Below are 21,015 nucleotides of genomic sequence, written 5' to 3' on the forward strand. Positions count from 1 at the left end.
TCTCAGGGGCATGGAGTTTGAATCACAAAAGTTGAACTGAAAAAGTAAATATATGATAATAAAAATGACTGATCAGTAAACAAATTATACTTAACGTTTGACATACTCTTAAAACGAGTGTAAAGCAGAGTGCAATTCCCCTCCTGACCTGCAGGAGTCCTCAGCTGTTGAACAGTGGATGTGTGGTGTTACAGAAGAACAGCTAGTGTATTGCTTTCATGGATGTATTACAGTGAAGTTATTTTTTTTAATCGTGGATTGCTTTAAATGTTGCTGCAGAATTTGGGCAGGTGGGTCATAAAGTGACAGAGCAGGATTCTGAGTAATTTATTAATAATTAAAAAAGCAACAACAACATTGTGCCACCACCTCCTCCTCTCTCTCCTCCACCTCCTCCTCTCCTCTCTGTCACACAGCAGCAGCTTCATCATCAGCTGCTGCGCTGCGTTATTCTGCCTCTGAGCAGAAACAAAGAAAAAAAACTTTAATTTCTCCATATTTTCTGCCATAATGTGCAGTATAAATATTTTTCCCCCTGCACGGCATAAATTAAGGACCCCCAGTGTCTCCTCTGCTGAAGGAGATTCAAAGGAAGCAGTGAAGCTCCTGTCTTAAGTATTTGGGCATGGTATTTAAAGGAATTCGCCGCTGAGATACTTCCGGGTCATTTCACTGAGTCAATAACCTTTCAGCAGTCTGTTGGGAAGCTTCCTCAGCTAAAAGGACCGCAGCCCAGAGGGCTCGCTTGACTTCCGCCGTGATTCCGCCCTTTCAACATAACAACAGGGCTGCGGTCGAATAATTATTCCCCCGATGGACACCCAGACCCAAGCCTGAGCTACGGACACGACGTCATAACTTTATAACTAGTTAGCTAACCAGCGTTAACAAAACGGTGAGCGCGTGCAGCTGGCGTTCAGAGGTAAAACTTTATTTTGCAATGATTGCTGATGTGCAGGCGATGATGGTTTATATGCGTCCATATGCTTGTTTTTAAGCACACTTTGTAGCGCTGTTGCTGCAGTAATTAGATAGGCTGAACCAGTCTGGACCTGCAGCAGGAATGAGGACACACTGACGGTGTAGAGACAGTTAGTGACAACACTGTGCCGTCCCAACTCCGAGTCACTACACAGTGACTCCGCAGTTTAGTTAAATGAGCACGAGAGTTAAAGTTTGCTTCTAGGGACTTCAGATGGTGACGTCAGGCCCTCATACTGTACGTGTGTTTTTTTATGCAGGATGTCCCGAGAACAGCTGGTGGTCCAGGAGACCAGGAGGTCCTTCCAGACAGGGAGGAGCAAACCTCTGCAGTACAGAATCCAGCAGCTGAAGAGTTTGCTCCGCTTCATCTCTGAGAGGAGGGGGGACATAGCTGATGCTGTCAAAAAAGACCTCGGCAAGGTGGGCAAGCCATGGATCTCTTATAAATCTGGATACAGCCGTGGGGGCGGGGCCTCGTTCATTCCACAAATTCGGAAAATGGCGCATTTAACGTTTTAAGGACTTAATATTTTTAATGATGGCTATTTAAAAAATCGTTCTGAAAAGTCAATATGTCTCAAAAAAAATATCCAAATGGGGAAAAGTCTTTCAGGGCCAGTGTGCATCACGTGACGCTGTAATTCCACTTTCGGCCACTATTTACATTTTGCATCATTGCGTGGCCTGGGAACTCAGCCACTAAATCACAAGAAAAAGTACATAGATAGCTAAAAATTCATTTCATATCTTCAAGACCATCAAAAGTATGTATTATATATATACTGGGATCTTCGTGCGCCACTGAGCAGCTCTCATAGGAATGAATGAGGCCCCGCCCCCACGGCTGTATCCAGATTTATAATAGATCCATGAAGGTGGGTCACTCAGAGAGACAGGGGGGGGCAGTGGGTCCTTAAACCCTTAGGGCCGGCTTTAAATTTACACATGCTCGTATAGCTCTAAGCACAAAATGCGCTTTTCAAAATCAGGCTATAAAAAATATTATACATTAGTATAATTTAATATAAAATAACTGTCATTGAGATATATTTTTAACCAATATCAGTTCTTATCATAAATATCAAATATTCATTAATTTTCAGACTTCTAACCTTTTAAATGCCATTTTATTGTCATGATGCCACTATATTTTTAGATTAAAATTATAAATAAACAAAAAATAATGATTTCCAATATACCACATGCTAAGTAGATTATTATTCTTATTATTATTTCATTATCACAACCTGGGATATGTCAATGATTAGCAGCAACATTGATTTTTATACATTAATATTTGTTGTGCAGTGTCAATTACGCTCATACTGCTCTGCACATACTATGCACTTCTCAAAATTAAGTTTAAAAACTTTTATACTATACTATTTTTTACTTTCATTGAGTTATTTTTTTAACCAATATCAGGCCTAATCATAATCATCAAATATTCATTAATTTTCAGAAATGCAACCCTATAAGTGCCTGTTGTTATTTTTGCCACGATGCCACTATATTTTTAGATGGAAAAAAAACACAAAATGAAAACTAGATTTTTTTTTGATGACCACAGTCTGGGATATGCCAATGATTAGCAGCAACACTGACTGCGACAGTGCACCTAGTGGAAATAGTATATATTTTCTCCGTATGCTAAATATAGTAAAAATGACGTCATCAGGTGGAAAATAGTAAAAATGACAAATTCCAAGTCAAAAGCCCAGAATGACACCCAGAAATAATAAAATGCATGTTTTTCTACTTTGATGGCTGTGGGATAAAAAATTTCAATTTGATTGGGTTTCAATTTACTTAGGCTTATTGTAGGAGCTGAGCTGGAAATTCACAGATTAAACAAAAATACAAAAGCTGGGGAAAATGTATGCCATATGCATGAACACAGCCAAAATTATCAAAAAGTGAAGAATGAAAAGTGTGTAAAATGCGTCAAACTGTCTCTAAGGGTTGAATCCAGCAACATGTTTGAATTTGGTGATGGTGATGAAACTGGATACTCCCAGCCGAGTCTGGGCTCAGTCAGACAGGAACAGTGTTGAGAAGGTCCAACAATCTGCCAAAGGAACGCATTCCTGAACGGCAGAAAGATTATAAATGTAAAGCAGGAGAATGAACGTTTTATTCAACATATAAACATTTTTGTCATATGTAAGCCCTTTATAATCAACAACATTTTGATTAGTAACTGTAATTTCAATACATATTAATACCTGTAACTGATAGCAATTACATTTATTTTGTAATTTAATTACTGTTATTAGTTACACGTAACTAGTTACTCCCCAACACTGGAGAGGAATATATAATAGAATGCATTTTCCATCATCATACCAAAACGCTCTGCTTATAATCTGATCTGATGGTTATTGTTATCAGTGAATGTGGTGCAGCAGCAGCTAGTTTTCACATCATTAGAAAAACAATGAACACATCAGGAAGGAAAGAGGACAGAATGAAGGTAACAACTGGATCAGAAAACAAGTGGAGGTTTGCATGTGAGGAAACTGAACACAGCGAACATGTTGTTTTATCTTTTTTGCTCCTGGTGAAATGAACACACATCTAATTAAATGCTGCCTGTGGCCTTTAAAGAGTAATGCACGCTTTTAAAATACAGGCAAGTTTATATTCAGTCAGTTTTATCTCAGTATAACAATATTAGTAAAATAAATAGCATCTCACTATTTTCAGATTAAAGATTATTTTTGTAATGAGTAGAAACATGTATTTGAACATCATTGACATCAAGTATTTTTACACAAAAATCCATTGAGTATTTACCTTATTTTAGATAAATTAGGATTAAATGTAATTTTGTAGAACTCACAGCTGTATGGAACTGAAAATTTGAAATTCTAATAAATTTTTATTAATCAGACCATAGAGCTCATCTTTAAACTGCAGAGGTTTCAAACAATTCTAGGGGAAGTTAATTTTTTTTTTTAATTTTGTTTCAGTTATTTTTGTATTTTTTGTAACCTTTATTAGACAGGACAGCATATAGAGTGTAAGGGGGAGAGAGAGGGCATGACATGCAGCAGAGGGCTTGAAATCAAACCGGAGGCCCCAATGTTGCTCGAACTGCTGGCTGTACTTCTGCATTTTTGTGTCGCCCACCACCAGCCATCAAGAGACACACCTGCCCCTCTTTGTCCCTCAATCTGAGACCGCAATCTTATCAAACAGTTAAACTAGGCAGCTCTGATCAAATCAAAATCAAGATTATGTTACTGCACAGCTTATTTCTCTCCTAAAATGTTTTCAGAAACATATTTTCATGCCCTGTTTTGCTGTAGTGGCGAGAGTTTGTGAACAGTTTCACTCCTGCGTAGTGAAAAGGAGGCAGTAAAAAATGGTGTCAAAGAGTAAAACTAAGCAGCGTCGATCCATTATAAACCATTATAAATTTTGTTACTGAGTGACATATATCTCCCCTATAATGTCTTCAGAAACATGTTTAGCTCACTGTTATACTGAAATATGAGATCTGGCAGACTGCCCTTGTGTTGAACAGACAAGTATGCATTACATCACCCAGCAGATGCATTCTGAGCTGTAGGTTTTCTACCTTTAGAGCAAAACTGAATGCCACAGTCCCCTTTCTCTGTTTTCTCTGGTCATGTAGCACCAATTTCAAAAGCACTTTCTTTGTACTGCAGAGACGGCCTAGTTTTATGTGACTGTCTTTATGTCGGTGAAATACTTCTTTAATGCATTTGGACAAAGGAAGGAGATGCAGCCAGCAGGTGTTGAGTTGGAGCCGAGCAGATTTCTTTCAGCTCTTTACACCACTCGTAGGTGTGTGCTCTGCGCTGTGACGCACACATCCTGCCTGTCGTGCTGAAGAACAAATAAGGGAGGAGTAACATATGTACACTCTAATTAAAGGAAAATGATTGCACCTGAGGGAGGTGGCTCCCTCCCAGGCAGGACTGCTTGATTCATCCTCTTAGCCTCAGGTGGGTCAGGTGATGTCTCTAGAGAGACTTTAAGCACACTGCATTCAGCTGCGCGCTCTTCCATCACATGCACACATCATGTGCCAGCATTCTATTAAATACAAATTCAGTCAAATAACAACCCTCTGCATGCACAGAGTGTTCTTCTTTCACATGTGTAGCCCACATTACTGCCAGCACTACTGCACTCTCTGACCCAAAGACTGCATGCCTTCATCTTCATCATTATTGAATGTATATACATTTTTTAAAAATCATTTACAGATCAGAAATGTCATTTAACAAATGAATGAATGAACCACGAATTTTCTCCTCATGCTTTCAGAGTGAACATGGGACAGAGCTGTTTGAGACACTGGGGCTGGAGGGAGAGATCAACCTGGCGTTAGAGAAGCTGGCAGAGTGGGCGGCTCCTCGGCCGGTAGAGAAGAACCTCCTCACCATAGCAGATGAAGTTTATGTGCAGCCGGAGCCTCTGGGAGTGGTGCTCATCATCGGGGCCTGGAACTATCCCTGGGCCGTCACCCTGCAGCCGCTGGTGGGAGCCATTGCTGCTGGTACTAAATGCACCCACATATCATAATTTTTTGTAGATAGGTGTTTAATGAACCACAGTTCATCTACACATACTACCAAAGCTGTTTGAAAATCGACAAAGTATCAAAGATAAGATAGATAAGATAACACTTTATTGATCCCTCACTGGGGAAATTAACTTGTTACAGTAACTTAAAGATAGAAAAAGGGTTAAACTGAGTAGTGTGGCTACAGCAGTCATATCCCAGATTTCAGTCTTGTTATTTTACATTTTATATGTAAAGCCTCAGAGGGTTTTACAGCGTGTGACATCCCTCTGCCCTTAGACCCTCACAGCGACTAAGAAAAAACTCCCCAAAAAACCCTTTAACAGGGGAAAAATGGTAGAAACCTCAGGAGGAGCGACTGAGGAGGGATCCCTCTTCCAGGACGGACAGATGTGCAATAGATGTAGTAAAAAATTCAATTACAGTAGATGACAAAATGTTACATAGGAAAAAGAGAGAGAGAGAGAGGGAGGGAGAGAGAGAGACAGGCACAGCGACAATGATAGTAACAATAAATTGATATAACAATAGTAATAGACCCCCCCTCAACTTGAAAACATCAAACAAAAACAAAGAAAAAAACAACCCAAAATTAACATTTTACAGAAAAATACAACAAAAGAAAAATGACAACATAGTAATAGAAAAAGTAACCAGCCAGTGAACATTAATCTAATAAAAACCGAGAAGTACATAAACGATGAACTTTATCCGAAAATGTTTTGTGTGTCCCTTGCTCTGCTGTTGTCAGCAGGTTTTCCTTTCTTTGGCAAAATGGCTTTTTCTTTTTCACACACATCCTGCCATTGTGTCTCTCTTCCATCTGTCAGGTAATGCAACAGTGATAAAGCCCTCTGAGGTCAGCTCTCACTCTGCCAAGGTCATGGAGGAGCTCCTCCCTCTCTATCTGGACAAGGTGAGCTTCCTTTGTCCATATGATCTGTTAACTCTCCATACATTCAAGTTTTAATGACTGATTCTCCCCTCAGGATCTGTACCCGGTGGTGACAGGTGGAGTGTCAGAGACCCAGGAGCTGCTCAGGCAGAGATTCGACCACATCTTCTACACAGGAAACAGCACAGTGGGTAAACTAGTGATGGAGGCTGCAGCTCGCCACCTAACCCCGGTCACCCTGGAGCTGGGAGGGAAGAGCCCCTGCTACATCGACAAGAACTGTGACATCAGTGTTGCATGTCGGTTAGTCTCAACTGAAAAATAAAACATAGAAACACACAGATGTGGGAACTCTAATAAGCACTAGACACATAGCCGCTGGGGAGCTGCCACAACACACTACAGTGTTTCTTCAAGGTTTGAGGCTTCTGCATTATTTTTCCTCTCTATCCAGTCGCATCACATGGGGGAAGTTTGTCAACTGTGGCCAGACCTGCATCGCTCCAGATTTCATCCTGTGTGAACCCTGCATCCAGAGCCGAGTGGTGGAAGAGATCAAGAAGTGCATCAAGGTTGGTCAAAAGCACAGGTTCTCAACCCTTTTCCATGTCAACAACCCCAAAACTGATACACATAAGGGCAAAGACCCCTATCTGATAAGACTCTGCTTTCATTCCTCCATCTGGAATGATTTTGGTTGTAAGATATGATAACCCCTTTGAAACCTGAGCAAATTGGCTTGATTTCTTTTCAAAAAACACAGGAAGAAGGCTGTAAGCAACTTAACAGGAAATGGCCCAAAAATTTGTAAGAAAGTAATTACAAGAAAATTACCCCCCAAAAAACAACAAAAAAGTAAAATCTATAAAGAAACAAGAAAAATTACCAAGAGAGTGTGAAAAAAAAAATTTGTAACATATTTTGAATACATCATTACAAGAATCACAGGTATAGTTTCTGAACATTTTCCCCATTTTTTGACATGTAATGATCTCCCTACAGTTGATTTTCAAGTCATTTTCTTGCAATTTACCAGACATTTCTTGCCAAGTTGCTCATTGCCTTTTTTTTCATTAGAAATCGAACCAGTTTTCTCAGCTTTAACTGCTTGTTAAAGGGTTCTGAACACAGCACAACAAAGCTGATGTCGATCCAGGTTCTAAAGGGTTAAGATGAGAATTCTATAGTTGTCACAGTTGATGAGATGACCATGGAGAAAGTGAAATCTGATCAAAATAGTCACTCTTATGACTGTTACTCACATTAGGCTCATTTTCATAAATATAAATATTGTTTAGTGGCATTAAAGTATATTTCATTTTCCTTCTCTTCAAATTTTCTATAGATATTGCAATACTAAGTTTGGCCACAATAACTGTGTGGGGAAAATCTGATCTCATGCCAGCCAGTTCTTTTCAGAGGGGAACCTGAGAGATCATTAAAGAAATTTCAGGAAGGAATAGAGTGCAAACATGACAATTTTAAGGCTGGTTATCCTGATAAACACTGTTGTCATCCCCATGTGCTGTCAAAGATATTTCAGACAGTTACAAACTCCAGACATCCCTCTGACACTGCTGCTGTGTGAGCCCCTGACAGCTGCAGAACAGCAGCTGCATTTAGTGAGGCTTTGCATATAATGTTTAGATGTTTGTGTCTTTCCCCTGGTAAGAATCAAACAAAAGGTCTGCACACCGCACTCAAAGCTCCCAATTTTAATTCTGTAATGTTTCAATCAGATATCTTCATCAGGCATTTTCAGTGCAGTGTGCAGATCTTTTGTTTGATTCCTACCTTTGTTTGATTTTTGATCTTGCACCTTTGTTCTTTGTTCGTGTTTGTTCGTGTCTCTCCCCCGCGTCAATTTTTTGATGTGGCACATTACCAAGAGCACAATATGGTTTACATAGTGGGAATATAAAACAGTGAATTTCCCAGAAGTGAACAGCAGAAACCAGCTTGATCTATAGGAACTATTGTTCACCACCACAGGAAGAGAAAACAGGTATTGGGAAATTAAAATTTCTGTGCTTTCCTCTGATACTCTGTAAATGATCTTCAATAGTGAAATAATAAGTCATGTGAGCCTAACCGTTCTTTTTTTAAATGTCCCACATTGCAGGAGTTTTACACCGATCATCCCAAAACTTTTGAGGACTACGGACGCATTATTAACCAGCGGCACTTTAAGCGGCTCATGGCTCTGATGGAGGGGAGCACAGTGGCTGTTGGAGGAGACAGTGATGCATCCCAGTGCTACATAGGTACATGCTGTGTTTGAGCAGCTGGTTGCTAAAAAGAAATGATACTGTTTGTTAGGCAAACATCTAAAGTAGTGTAAAGTGAACTGATTGTGGAAGTGGTTGATTACTTGAGATTTGATTGGTGGTATTCATCACATGATGTTGGTTAACCCTTAGGGCCTACTTTAATATAATGCACACTCTGCACACAAAATGTGCTTCTCAAAATCAAGTTTTAAATATTTTTTTTATACATTAATATTATTTTCTACTTTTAAGTTTATTTTTTTTTACCAACAGTCCTAATCATAAATATCAAATATTCATGAATGTTCTGAATTTTAACTCTTTAAATGCCAGCATTTTGTCATGATGCAACTATGTTTTTAAATGAATAACAAAACCACAAAAAATACATTTTTGTCAGTATACTACATGATAAGTACATTTATTATTTTGATTATCACAGCCTTGTATATATCAATGATTAACAGCAACATTGAATTTTATACATTATTAATTTTTGTGCAGTGTCAAATTCTCATACACTCGTACTGCTCCACACACCTCCGCGCTTCTCAAAATCAGACTATAAAATATTATACATTAATATGATTTTCTAGGTTCTTTGAGTTAACTGTTTTAACTAGCATCAGCCCTTATCATAAATATCAAATATTGATTAATTTTCAGAATCTTAACCCTTCAAGTGCCAAGCTTTTGTCACATTGCTACTATGTTTTAAGATGAAAAAAAATTCTACAATATACAGGCAAAGTCTATTTATTTGCTGATGACTGTCTGAGATATGTCAGTGATTATCAGCAACATTGATTGTGACAGTGCAGCCAGTGGAAATAGTATGTATTTTCTCCAAATGCCATTTTCGTAAAAATGATGTCATTGGGTAGAAAATAATCAAAATGACAAATTCCGAGGTAAAAGCCCAGAATGACACCCAGAAATAATACAATGCATGTTTTTATGCTTTGATGGCTGTGGGCTCAAAAATGTCAGTTTGAATGAGTTTCAGTGGTGTATTTTTTGCATTTAACAGTGTCTTTAACAGTGTACTTGAGATGTATTGTAGGAACTGAGCTGGAAATTCCAAGAACAAACAAAAATACACAGTCTTGCCAAAATGTAGGCCATATGCATGAACACAGCCAAAATTATCAAAAATGAAGAATGAAAAGCACGTAAAATGCGCCAAACAGTCCCTAAGGGTTAAATGCTTGGTTAGCTGCTATCCTCAGCAACAGCTGTTGCTCTGAAAGTGTGAGGACTTGTCTCCTTATGGGTGTGTGCTAGTGTAGTCAGCTGGGATTCAGAACCAGTTTTGCAGCAAAATGTCCTGAGAAAGTAATCCAGCATAATGTGCTGCTTCACTGTCTGTACACTCAGTGTGTGTTTTACCCCCAAACATGTTATTGATGGAGTATTGATTAAATACCAAACTGCTGATGCTCTGTGCAGAGGAACCACTGCCAGGCTGTGCTCAGACTGTATTGTTATTGCGCAGATGGGTGATTGCATGTAAGGAGGAGAAATTTAATCCAATTATATTTTGGCTTCTTGTCTTTGTCTTGTCTATTTTGGAAGCCAAACCAGTCCAAGGTGAGAGGGATTTCGTCTGCGTTACTAATGCTCCATATAATGAGGAGAGCAGTTCAGTGTGTTATCCTTTTAATTGTTGAATCTCATTAGCTAAATTGAGGAGTGCAGGCGCAGGTAACATAACCTTTGATAGATTTTCAGCTAGGATTGGGTTGGTGTGAAACCTTCAAAGTGGTTTGATATTAAGCCAAACACGACCTGTTTACCCAGTTTTACCAGTTATCCCACATGAGGGGTGCCTTGTGGCTCAGTGGACAGAGCAGGCGTCCTATGCACAGAGGCTGTGTCCTCACTGCAGCAGCCGCAGGTTCGATTCTGGCCTCTGCCCTTTGCTGCATGTTGCCCCCCTCTCTCTCTACCCCTTCCACACTTTCTCTGTCTTATCCATTAAAGGCCTAAAAAGCACCCCCCCTCAAAAAAAAACTCATAATATCATGAAACATTGGAGCTCTGTGTCCACACTGAATCTATCAAATATACACTTCTGTTCATGTAAACAAACCATGTAGCTATCAGCTGTGCGCTTGAGATCAGACTGCAGAAAAAACTGAAAACACATCTTTTGTATTGTAATATTAGCTGGAAATGACAAACAAAATAGCTAACAGCAAGTAACGTCAGCCTAGCTTGTTTTTAGCGATGGTCATTTACCTCAGCAGAATTTTTCATCTTTCTAGCAATCTCCCTCTAGTGTTGAGGTTTTTGTAGAGGAGCTCTGTGTAAATCATTCCTCATTTAAACTTCACGAATCAGCTGGTCCTCTTTCAATGAGTTACTTTCAAAGCGAGCGACAGGAATAATAGAAACACAGCATCCAACGAAAGTTCAGCTCACACATCTGCAGCCTGTGAAATTTGATCGCATGTTGCCGACACTGGCCGCCTCGGCTCGGCAGTAAATTACACACAACCTGTATAACACTAGTGTCTCCATTAGTAAGTTAACACGTGATATTATATTAATCATGCAGTCATATTGCTTTATACTAATGCAATTTAAACTGGATTTAGTGCTGTGGCTGATGCTACTTTTAAAATTATAAGGTGACATAATGACAAATGCAGGTTTAGCTGGTTTGCATAAATCAAACCTGTTTAAGCTTGGTTAACAGACCCCAAGAAATGACCTCTATTTGCATGACAGTAAACTAATGACAGTGAAGATAGTCCTTCTTCAATCCCCCTCTCATCTCCGTGTGAAATGTTGCTTTTGTTGCAGCTGTTTCCATAACATTAATAGAATATGCAATTCATTTGTTGCCACGGTAATAAAAACTGCAACACTACACTACCTATAACCTGTTTGTCTGCAGTATAAATAGCAGTGTCAGTACATCCCAGAGTGAACCTTCTCTTCCTGTCTGCCTGCAGCTCCCACTGTGCTGAAGGATGTGACGGGAGAATCCAAAGTGATGAAGGAGGAGATCTTTGGGCCGCTGCTGCCCATCATCACTGTCAGCGGTGTGGATGAGGCCATCCAATTTATTAACAAGAGGGAAAAGCCACTGGTCATATACGTCTTCTCTCATGACAACAAGGTAAACATTTCAGTGGCAAACATGATCATTTTCTATTCAAGTCAATAATTAGATATTAACTGGAAACATAATGCCTCTGTACTGGTGATAGCTCTGGCCAGAGGCATTTTTTTTAGGTTGTCCGCTCATATGTCCAACTCATTCTCTTGAACATGTTTCTCAAGAACGCCTTGAGCGAATTTCTTCAAATTTAGCACAAACATCCACTTGGGGTCAAGAATGAACTGATTAGATTCTGGCAGTCATAGGTCAAAGGTCCAGGTCACTGTGACCTTGGATCTGTCTCATTCTTGTGAATGTGATATCTCAAGAATACCTTGAGGGAAATTCTTCAAATTTGACACAAAATGTAGTTAGAATTAACAATGAAGAGATTAGAATTTGGTGGTCACAGGTCATGGTCACTGTGACTTTGCATCAGTCTCATTTCACATGAACTCAAGGCTTTGAGAAAGTTTCCTTAAATTTGGCACAAACTCCCACTTGGACTCAAGAATGAAGAAATTAGATTCTGGTGGTTGAAAGTCGAAGGTGAAGGTCACTGTGACATTATAAAACATGCTTTTGGCCATAACTCAAGAATTCATACAATCAAATTTCCCACAAATGTCTAACAGGATATAATGATGAAGTGACACTTTATATCCAAGAGGTCAAAGGTCAACTTTACTGTGACATTATAATGTTCTGCAACAACAGTTCTCTGGCCATGACTGTAATTGATATCAGAGCACATTTAGTCACATACTGACTTGGTGACACATTTCTTGGATGCACATGTTGAAACTGTGCAGTTTGTAGAGATCCTATGTGCTGCCGACTTTACGGCTGTGTGGAGGCATACAAGCCCGTGGTTGTAATTGTAGTTGTCTCTGTGATTTTGAAATGCTGTGATGTTGATTAGACCGTTCCTGTCTGACAAACAGCTGATCAAAAGGATGATCGCTGAGACGTCCAGTGGTGCCCTGCTGGCTAACGACTGTCTGGTACACTTTACCGTGAGCGCTCTGCCCTTCGGAGGAGTCGGTGAGTGTTTAACAATCAGACCAACCTGCAGATATTTACCCTCATGCAGATTCAGAGGAATAAAGCTGACACACATTCCTAGCTGACCTTTTCTCCCTCTTGTTGCTCAGGTAACAGTGGTATGGGCTGTTACCATGGCCGCCACAGCTTCGACCAGCTCAGCCACCTGCGCAGCTGTCTGATCAAGCAGCTGAAGATGGAGGGCGTGAACAGCATGCGTTACCCGCCTCACACAGCCAAGAAGCTGGGATGGGCTCGATTTTTTCTGCTCAAACAGGTCAATGTGAGCAGGCTGCGGCGCATGGCTCTGCTGCTGGCCGCCATGGCTGGCCTGGCAGCGTTTGTGGTGCAGGTAAAGGAACCAAAACATACTCCAGTCCAAAGAGGAATTAAAGGTTTTGCTTTGGTATCTGCATTATATTTTTTGACACGTCTGTAGTTTCCTAAGAAGTCTCCCAGAAAACTATTTTGTGCCACTGTAATAACAGCAATATTACATATCTGAGGCATTTCTGTGAGTTGTGAATCATCAGCATTTAAACCCAATTATAAGTTATGTCATGATTTTTACAGCTACAGTCAGTTCTTTTTTTAAGGAAAATATGACCTGTAAAATAACACATCACCATAATCTATTTTTAAAACACATGTATACAATGCAATAAATTAGTTTTTATGGTTTTGTAAGAGTATGAAAATAATGAAACGCAGATTGAAAATCCATTAATAGTTTAAGATTACTCAACCTTAAAATGTTTTGCCATTGTATCGTGTAACGAGATTCCCACAGCAGTGTCCAACGATAAAACCTCTCTCTCACTCCATTGGTTAATAACGAAACCAAGCACCAGAGACAGCAACAGTAATGTAAAGCTTTGTTGATCATTTTTTAAATTAGGATCACCAACAGCTGCTACTGTTGCTTTCAAGGGCCACACCATGGCTGTATTAAAGACGAAGGAAAAAGCAGAAATGTGTGAGTCTCTTAATACTGTCTGACTCCCTCCTCTGTGTGTGGCTCTTACACCCATGCTGCAGGAGTACATTTTATACATAAATATTGTTACTAGGGCTGTCAAACAGTTAACTGTGATAAACTGCAGAGTTTCAACAGAGAATAGCATTTTTTAATCATGTTTTCAATTTAAGTATTTTGAAAAAAATAAAATAAATAAATAATTTTTGAAGTCCATATTGACATGGTAAAGAAATTCTTACCAGATTGTCTTGATTAGGAATCAAATGACAGCAAATTACTGCATGGAATAGCGCTACCATTGTCATTTGAATGAAAGGCCAAACTGCAACAAAAGTTGAACGTTTCATACAAGAACTATTGCTGTGTAAACAGCCCCTAAAACTCAATTCAGCACTGCCTCTTCAAGACAGAAATGCTGGCGATTAAAGCAATAAAAATAAATGCGTCATGTACGGACCTTAATCACATTGTGATTATGGTGTTAACGCTGACAGCCCTAACATTATTGTTACTTTGTTGAAAAGCTCAGTAATTCTCTAAAAGAGCGGGACATTCGACTTAACAGCAAACCGAAGTTAACAGCACATTTTTAATAACTATTTCCAGCCTTGATGAGAAACACATGGTGTGTTTTTAGTCAGCAGTAAAGCTGTATGGCACAGTGTTAATTCACATGGAGTTTAGGATATAAAAACAATACTTAACATCAATTCTTTGTAGGGTTTAGTCATTTTCATGACATTTGTCCACATAAAGAGCAGCAGAGTGAGCAGCAGTGTTCCTGTGTGTGCTTGACCTGCTGCAACATCTGCACTGTTCTACCTTTGTTTTTTATGTATTGAGTCAAAACACCCACCTTTATAAAATGTGGGGAGTGCTTCCCTCCAGTGGAGCTCTGTATGAACCCAGAGATGCACATTTAAGGTTCAGTGCTCACTTCAGCTGATCCAAGATCAGGATGCTCATATCTTAACCAAGCAGACGTTTATGCAGAATGCATGCACGCACACATTACTGAGCAAGTAAGTACTTGTGAGTCAGTAAGTTTTAAATGTGGGAAAATGAGAGTAACTGACAGAACATCAAAAACATGATCCAGTTTACAGATTTTTTTTTTTTGGCATTTTTGCCTTTATTAGATAGGACAGATCAGCAGTGTGAAAGGGGGAGAGAGAGGGGATGACATGCAGCAAAGGGCTGTGAGCTGGACTTGAACCTGCAACTGCCATGGCACAGACAGTGCCAATATACATGGGGTGCCTGCTTAATCCACTAAGCCACCAGATTCCCTGAGAACATGATCCAGTTTAACCCTTAGGGACTATCTGATGCATTTTACACACTTCATTCTTCATTTTTTGATCATTTTGGCTTTGTTTGTTTATGCATAGGGCATACATTTTGGCAAGACTGTGTATTTTTGTTTGATCTTGGAATTTCCAGCTTAGTTCCTACAATAAGTCTAAAATACACGGTGGAAACGAAATAGTTACATTCAGAATGTTAAGGTCAAATAATGCTCCACTGAAGCCCATTCAAACTGCAGTTTTTGATCCCTCAGCCATCAAAGCATAAAAACATGCACTGTATTATTTCTGGGTGTCATTCTGGGCTTTTGCCTTTGAATTTATAATTTTTGTTGTGATTTTTTTAATCATATTATTTTTAGAAAATACATGCTATTTTCACTAGGTGCACTGTCACAATCAATGTTGCTGCTAATCACTGACATATCCCAGACTGTCTTCACTCAGTTTAACAAAACTGAGTTTCATTAGACATCTATTGTATCAACATAGACGGATGGTCACCATCAATAAATAGTCAAAATAGTACATTTAACTCAACTGAGGTGTTGCAAAAATAATTACACCCTACAACAAATCCTCCTAAATCAACATTTTGTATGGCCTCCTTGAGTTTTAAGCACAGCACCAACTCTTCTAGACATTGAATTAACAAGTTGGCAACATACTGCATCATCTAACTTTCTCAAGTCTTGGAGAATGAGTTTTGTCAGGTCCTGGATGCTGGATGGAGATCTCATGCTCACCTGGTCTTTTCAGAACTCCCCACAAGTGCTCTATTGGGTTGAGGTCTGGTGACATGCGTGGCCACTGAATCACTTTCACCCTGTTCTTCCTCAGAAATGAAACAGTGAGCTTAGCTGTATGTTTTGGGTCGTTATCATGTAGGAGGACGGCCTGGCGACCCAGTTCACAGAGGGATGGTAGCGTCTTCTCTTTCAGTATTTTGCAGTAGATTTGTGATTTCATTATACCATCGATGAAATGCAACTCCCTGACACCTGCAGCACTCATGCAACCCCACAGAAGAAAACTGCCACCACCCTGCTTTACTGTGGGTACCGTGCATTTGTCCTTGTACTCCTCGCCCTTTTGACACCATACAGTGTGGAACCCATCAGTGCCAAAAAGATTTATCTTTGTCTCGTCACTCCATAGTATAGAGACCCAGTACTCCACGTCTTTGTCCGCATTGGCCCTGGCAAATGCTAGATAGGCTTTTTTGTGCATGGGTTTCAGCAGTGGTTTCCTTCGTGGACCACACCCATGCATGCCGCTCCTCTACAGTGTGCATCGTATTGTGTCACAGGAAACACTCACCCCAGTTTAAATCTCTAATGTTTTGGCTAATTGTGATGAACTCACATGCCGATTTTCTTCAACTCTTCTCATCATAAAATGCTCTTATCAAGGTGTTAACTTCTGTGGACGGCCTGGACGTTTAAGCGAGCTTCCCACAAGTCCATCCTTCTTGAATTTTTGGATCACTTTTGCTATTGTATTCTGACTTATTAGCAATGCTTTGCTAATTTTCTTGTAACCATGGCCTTTTGTGTAAAGAAATTATCTTCTTTTTTAGGTCTTGTGACATTTCTCTTCCATGTGATGCCATGTTTGTCAGCATTGAGTGGGAGTGAATTCTCTCTCTTAAATATCACCCTTAATTGTCAAGTACCTGGCAGCCACCCGTCTGATGGTTGATTAGACTCATCTGTTGATAAATTCCTGTTAATTAGAATTTTATCAGGTTTTATTCCTACAACAATCATTGGGGTGTACTCATTTTTGCACCATGGCCTTAAGTCATTTTGTTAGAAAAGTTCCAAATTGAATTTTGTTGCTGAGTAATTTCATTTAAAACCAATAAGCCAGAGTAGTGCGAATATTTTAGTGTATAGGATCTCATAGATGGTATTTATTCTAAGGAGAGATATGTGTTCTTTGAAAATCTGTTAGGGTGTACTCATTTATGCTGAGCACTGTATGTAAGATTTGACCGCCAGCCCTCAGAGCAGACTGGGCAGAGTACAGGCAGCTCTTTTCTGGCTCACAGGGGCAAAAGCTGAATGAAAATTGTGAAAAAAAGTGCCACCTTTGTTTATATTGTTCTGGCCGGATATCCACAGAGATCCAAAAAGTCCCAGGTCTCCTTGCTAATCAGGAGCTACTGGGTGCAGCTGTGATGTTCTCCCTTAGCTGCAGTAATCGACCTGGCTGGGAGGTTATATCGGGAGGCTGAGTGCTCAGTTGGTTGTGTGTCTATAGAGATTCATCACCTTCAGTTGATGAATGTTTGTTTTTTTTTTGTTTTGAGTTGAAATCTGAGTTGAGTGCATGTTGAAAGTATGATTCTTCTTTTGGGCCTACATTTTCTTCCCCCCGATCAGTGACTCTCACTTCCTGTTTTGGGACCAGTTCTTTGGTTTGTCTATCAGTTTGATAGAATCAGTGGGTAGCTGTGAGGGGTTTTATTCCCACGCCACCTTTTAGAAACCAAAGGGCCCCATTTTGCCTTCACCCTCTTGTACCCTCTACACATTGTTTTGTTTGTCTCCCAAACTACGACCCATGTCCTTGAGATTTTGTTTTTTGGGGGAACATAACAATATCTAGAAAATACTTTTTGTTGCATGTAGAGCTGACATTTCATTTTTGTTGTTACATTGAGGGCACTGCAAAAAAAGTCCTGTGTATGCAAGTGTACACAAACAATGTGATTCTGAAAAGCTCTTAGATTCTGTATTCAGATTCTTCCTTAAATGAATAGCATACTTTTATTTTGAATTAGAGATGTGTGAAACGTGTGTGAGTGTTGTGACAATCTGTAGTTGAATGTAGCGGCCTCTGCCTCTCTGACAGTCACACAAAGCAGCAGCCAGGATGCACGCCTTCTGCACGTTACAACATGAGTGGCACAAAGAGAGAGGCCAATGCATGTGCTGTATGGAAATGATAAAGAAATACATGTAAATCTTCCTGATGAACGTGTGTCAGCTGTGCGCTGCAACTGACACCGTATTTCAGTGCACGTCTCCAGCTTATTAGAGGTGTTATTCCTCCCACTAAGATAACAACATACAGTAGAAAATCTGTGTTCACTAAAACACTTGGAAAAACCCAGTAAGTAAAATCTGTCTGGGTTATAATATCACCTAATAGCTTAGAGATGCAATTTGTCCTTTTTTGTGTTCACAAAGATACTTAAACAGTTTTGTTCATTTGTATTAATTCAGAAGAAGACATGCTCGCTCATGCTGAAACTTTTCTTAGACTGGGTGCTGAGTCCTTAATGGAAGCAGGCTAACAGTAAAGCAAGGATCTGGAAAGGACGCCCATTTGAATTTTTAATTTTGCCACACAGACCTTGCAGGCCAGATACTCTCCTTCAATGTTTATATTGGCAATATTAGAAAAAGAGGAAGTACGCAGCTGAGATTGAATATAAGTATCACCAACCAACACCGTCCAAGGGAAGGCATATTGATACATTTCTTCGAGACTTTCATTCTTCATGGGATGAATGAGATTTTATTTTCTTGTTTTTTTGTAAGGTCAATATCCCTTCAAGTGTATATATCTGTGAATCTATTTGATTTGTTTTTCATATGTTGTGCTCTAATGTATAAGATTCTGTGCCTTGAAAGGTTTTGGCTCCCTCTGCTGGGGTGGACTGGTTGTGTTAGCTGATGGCACTTTTAATTTAACCCAACCTGCATAACTTGTTTCCAATATTGCCATTATACACACTGAAGAAGGGCACCTGGCCCACGCCTGTCTCTGTGGCAAACTAAAAAAATTAAAATCAGGTGCTGTCCTGATATTAACCGTATCTATTCAAAAGAGAAAATTATTTTCTGCATTCATATTTTAACAAGTAGGCTATGATTGTTTGAGTCCAATGTAACAGGGCAGAGAATGAAACTCAGTCTATGTGTGTGTGTTTGTGCTTGTCTTTTAACTTGACTGCTTCTTTTGTATTTTTTTTTTATTTTTCAGAAACATTTATTTGAATCAGCACTTAAGGCTGGAAAAGCATGTTTCATGTAATTGCAGTATGGAATACGTTTTTGACATGACAAGCACAAATTAGTGCTTCATGTAGAACCTAATATTCTCTGTGATAACACGTTAAAAATGCAATATGTGAGGATGTGTTTGTTGTTTGTTGTTCGGCCCCTTCCATCAGAACAGATAAGTGATGTTGCTCTCTGGAGAAGATGATCAAATTATTAACTCCTAATAATTTCTCAGTATCTCTCTCTCTCTCTGTTTTTGCACTTTGTGGGACATTTCTTGCCAAGGTCCTTATTTCCTTTTTAGCCATGTTATCAAAAGAAATTGCACCAATTTGCCTGGGTTTTAAATGTTTAAATGCATGTGAAAGGCATCTGAATGCAGCACAAGAAAACTGTTGTTCCAGTTTTCAGAGGTTAAACCTGTAGACTGTATACAGTGATGGTCAGCGCTGGCGTGACTTCAGAATGACTGATGGCATAGTTTATGTTTTATGAAAAAAAAAACACATTTGAAGAGGGACGTGTTGTTGTTTTGAACTTTGCTGTTTTATGTACAGCCATTTATTAAATAATGACAAATATGTTTCCCAAGACAACCAGACATGAGAGCTCCTCCCCCACACATACCCACAATCCCACAGGCCTGAACTGTCATACAACAATGGCTTTGTCTCCTGCAGACAATGTGTGGTGTTGTCCAGGAAATCTAACCTCATAAAGCCCCCTTATTCAGCCCCCCTTTAATTACCCAGCATGCTTTACTCTCCGCTGATAAATGGCCCCTTTTGTTTTGGTCCACCCCACCACCTTTGTTGACATCCACACTTGATTCTGTCAACAGTTCACTCGCTGTTGGCCCCGTGTGTCTCACTCTTTGGATGTGTCTCTTTAACCTCCATCATGGTGTGCTGCTTCTTGCAGAGGTTCCTGCAGTGAGGCTGAGACTGAACATAAACCAATGGCCTGAGCTGAACCCCATCCTGTCCCGACATGGACTCCTGACCTGCAGAGAACTGCAGCACTCCTGTGATCCACTGGTCCATATCATTTCTCATGTAGACGCTCCTTTTCATTTCAGTTTTTATGTTAAGCTGCTATCGAAGTATTATTGTTTCACACCAGTATGGTAGCAATATAGGCTCTAATATTCATATCTAGCCCCTTGAAATCTAAGCAAACTGGCTTTATTTCTTATTTTCAAAACATGGTGAGAATGTAGTAAGCAATGAAAGGAGTAATGACTCAAAAATTTCCAAGACATTAGTAAAAAGTACAAAAAAAATTACCTCAAAAGAAAATATAAAAGAAAAAGAAAGTGAAAAACAAAAAAACAAGGCAAACAAAACTTGTAAAAAGTGCTTAAAAAACTTAATAATTCTGTAACATACTTTTAAATATGTAATTATGATTTTTTAAATGAAATTAAATTAAAATCCTTTTAAAAAAATAATTCTCTAAATCTACTTTCTTGCAATTTGTGGAACATTTCTTACCAGCTTGCTCATTGCCCTTTTCTTAACATTTTGGAAAGAAATTTCATCAATTTGCTCAGAGAAATCTGAAAGAATAGTAATGTTGCTTCGGGTTTCAAAGGGTTAATCTGGAAAATGAAGATTCCACTTTTAGACTCTGAAACTATAAAATATTCTATAATGTCTGTCTCTTTTATGTCTGTTTTTAATGATGCCAGTTCTGTTTTTAGTGTCCCACATTTCATACAATTAAACATCAACAAAAAAGTTCAAATTGTTTTGCTGTTGGGTTTATAAAGTGTTTTTTTACATAACAGATTTATGAGTCTGATAAATCTTAACAGCGGTATATTATTAACAAGATCCCAAGGTTATCGTAAT

At 39.2% G+C, this 21,015-nt stretch overlaps 1 protein-coding gene across 3 annotated transcripts; it reads left to right on the forward strand.

Annotated features, from left to right (window-relative positions):
- The first annotated feature begins 664 nt into the window (after nt 1–664).
- aldh3a2a (aldehyde dehydrogenase 3 family, member A2a) lies at nt 665–20,908 on the forward strand. 3 transcript variants are annotated; one of them, XM_042486817.2, is made up of 11 exons: nt 665–922; nt 1,242–1,404; nt 5,284–5,515; nt 6,373–6,458; nt 6,532–6,740; nt 6,892–7,009; nt 8,560–8,701; nt 11,668–11,834; nt 12,761–12,860; nt 12,971–13,212; nt 20,084–20,908. In XM_042486817.2, exons 2-11 carry the CDS (start codon nt 1,243–1,245, stop codon nt 20,096–20,098), a joined length of 1,473 nt encoding a protein of 490 aa, XP_042342751.1. In that variant the 5' UTR covers nt 665–922; nt 1,242; the 3' UTR covers nt 20,099–20,908. The 3 variants fall into 3 exon arrangements, with proteins under 3 accessions (XP_042342751.1, XP_042342749.1, XP_042342750.1); XM_042486815.2 differs by lacking the exon at nt 20,084–20,908 and having other exon boundaries at nt 12,971–13,833; XM_042486816.2 differs by lacking the exon at nt 20,084–20,908 and having other exon boundaries at nt 665–895; nt 12,971–13,833.
- Nucleotides 20,909–21,015: the final 107 nt, after the last annotated feature.

The sequence above is a fragment of the Plectropomus leopardus genome, chromosome 6 (assembly GCF_026936395.1).
Source record: "Plectropomus leopardus strain MGB_pleo_1.0 chromosome 6, ASM2693639v1, whole genome shotgun sequence".
Taxonomy (NCBI): Eukaryota; Metazoa; Chordata; class Actinopteri; order Perciformes; family Serranidae; genus Plectropomus; species Plectropomus leopardus.

What these genes read in the sequence shown, in the direction of transcription:
- aldh3a2a (XM_042486815.2), top strand. Translation starts at nt 1,243, where the DNA reads ATGTCCCGAGAACAGCTGGTGGTCCAGGAGACCAGGAGGTCCTTCCAG. An exon ending in GACATCAGTGTTGCATGTCG is followed by an intron (nt 6,741 to 6,891) that starts GTTAGTCTCAAC and finishes CTCTCTATCCAG; the next exon opens with TCGCATCACATGGGGGAAGT. An exon ending in AGATCAAGAAGTGCATCAAG is followed by an intron (nt 7,010 to 8,559) that starts GTTGGTCAAAAG and finishes CCCACATTGCAG; the next exon opens with GAGTTTTACACCGATCATCC.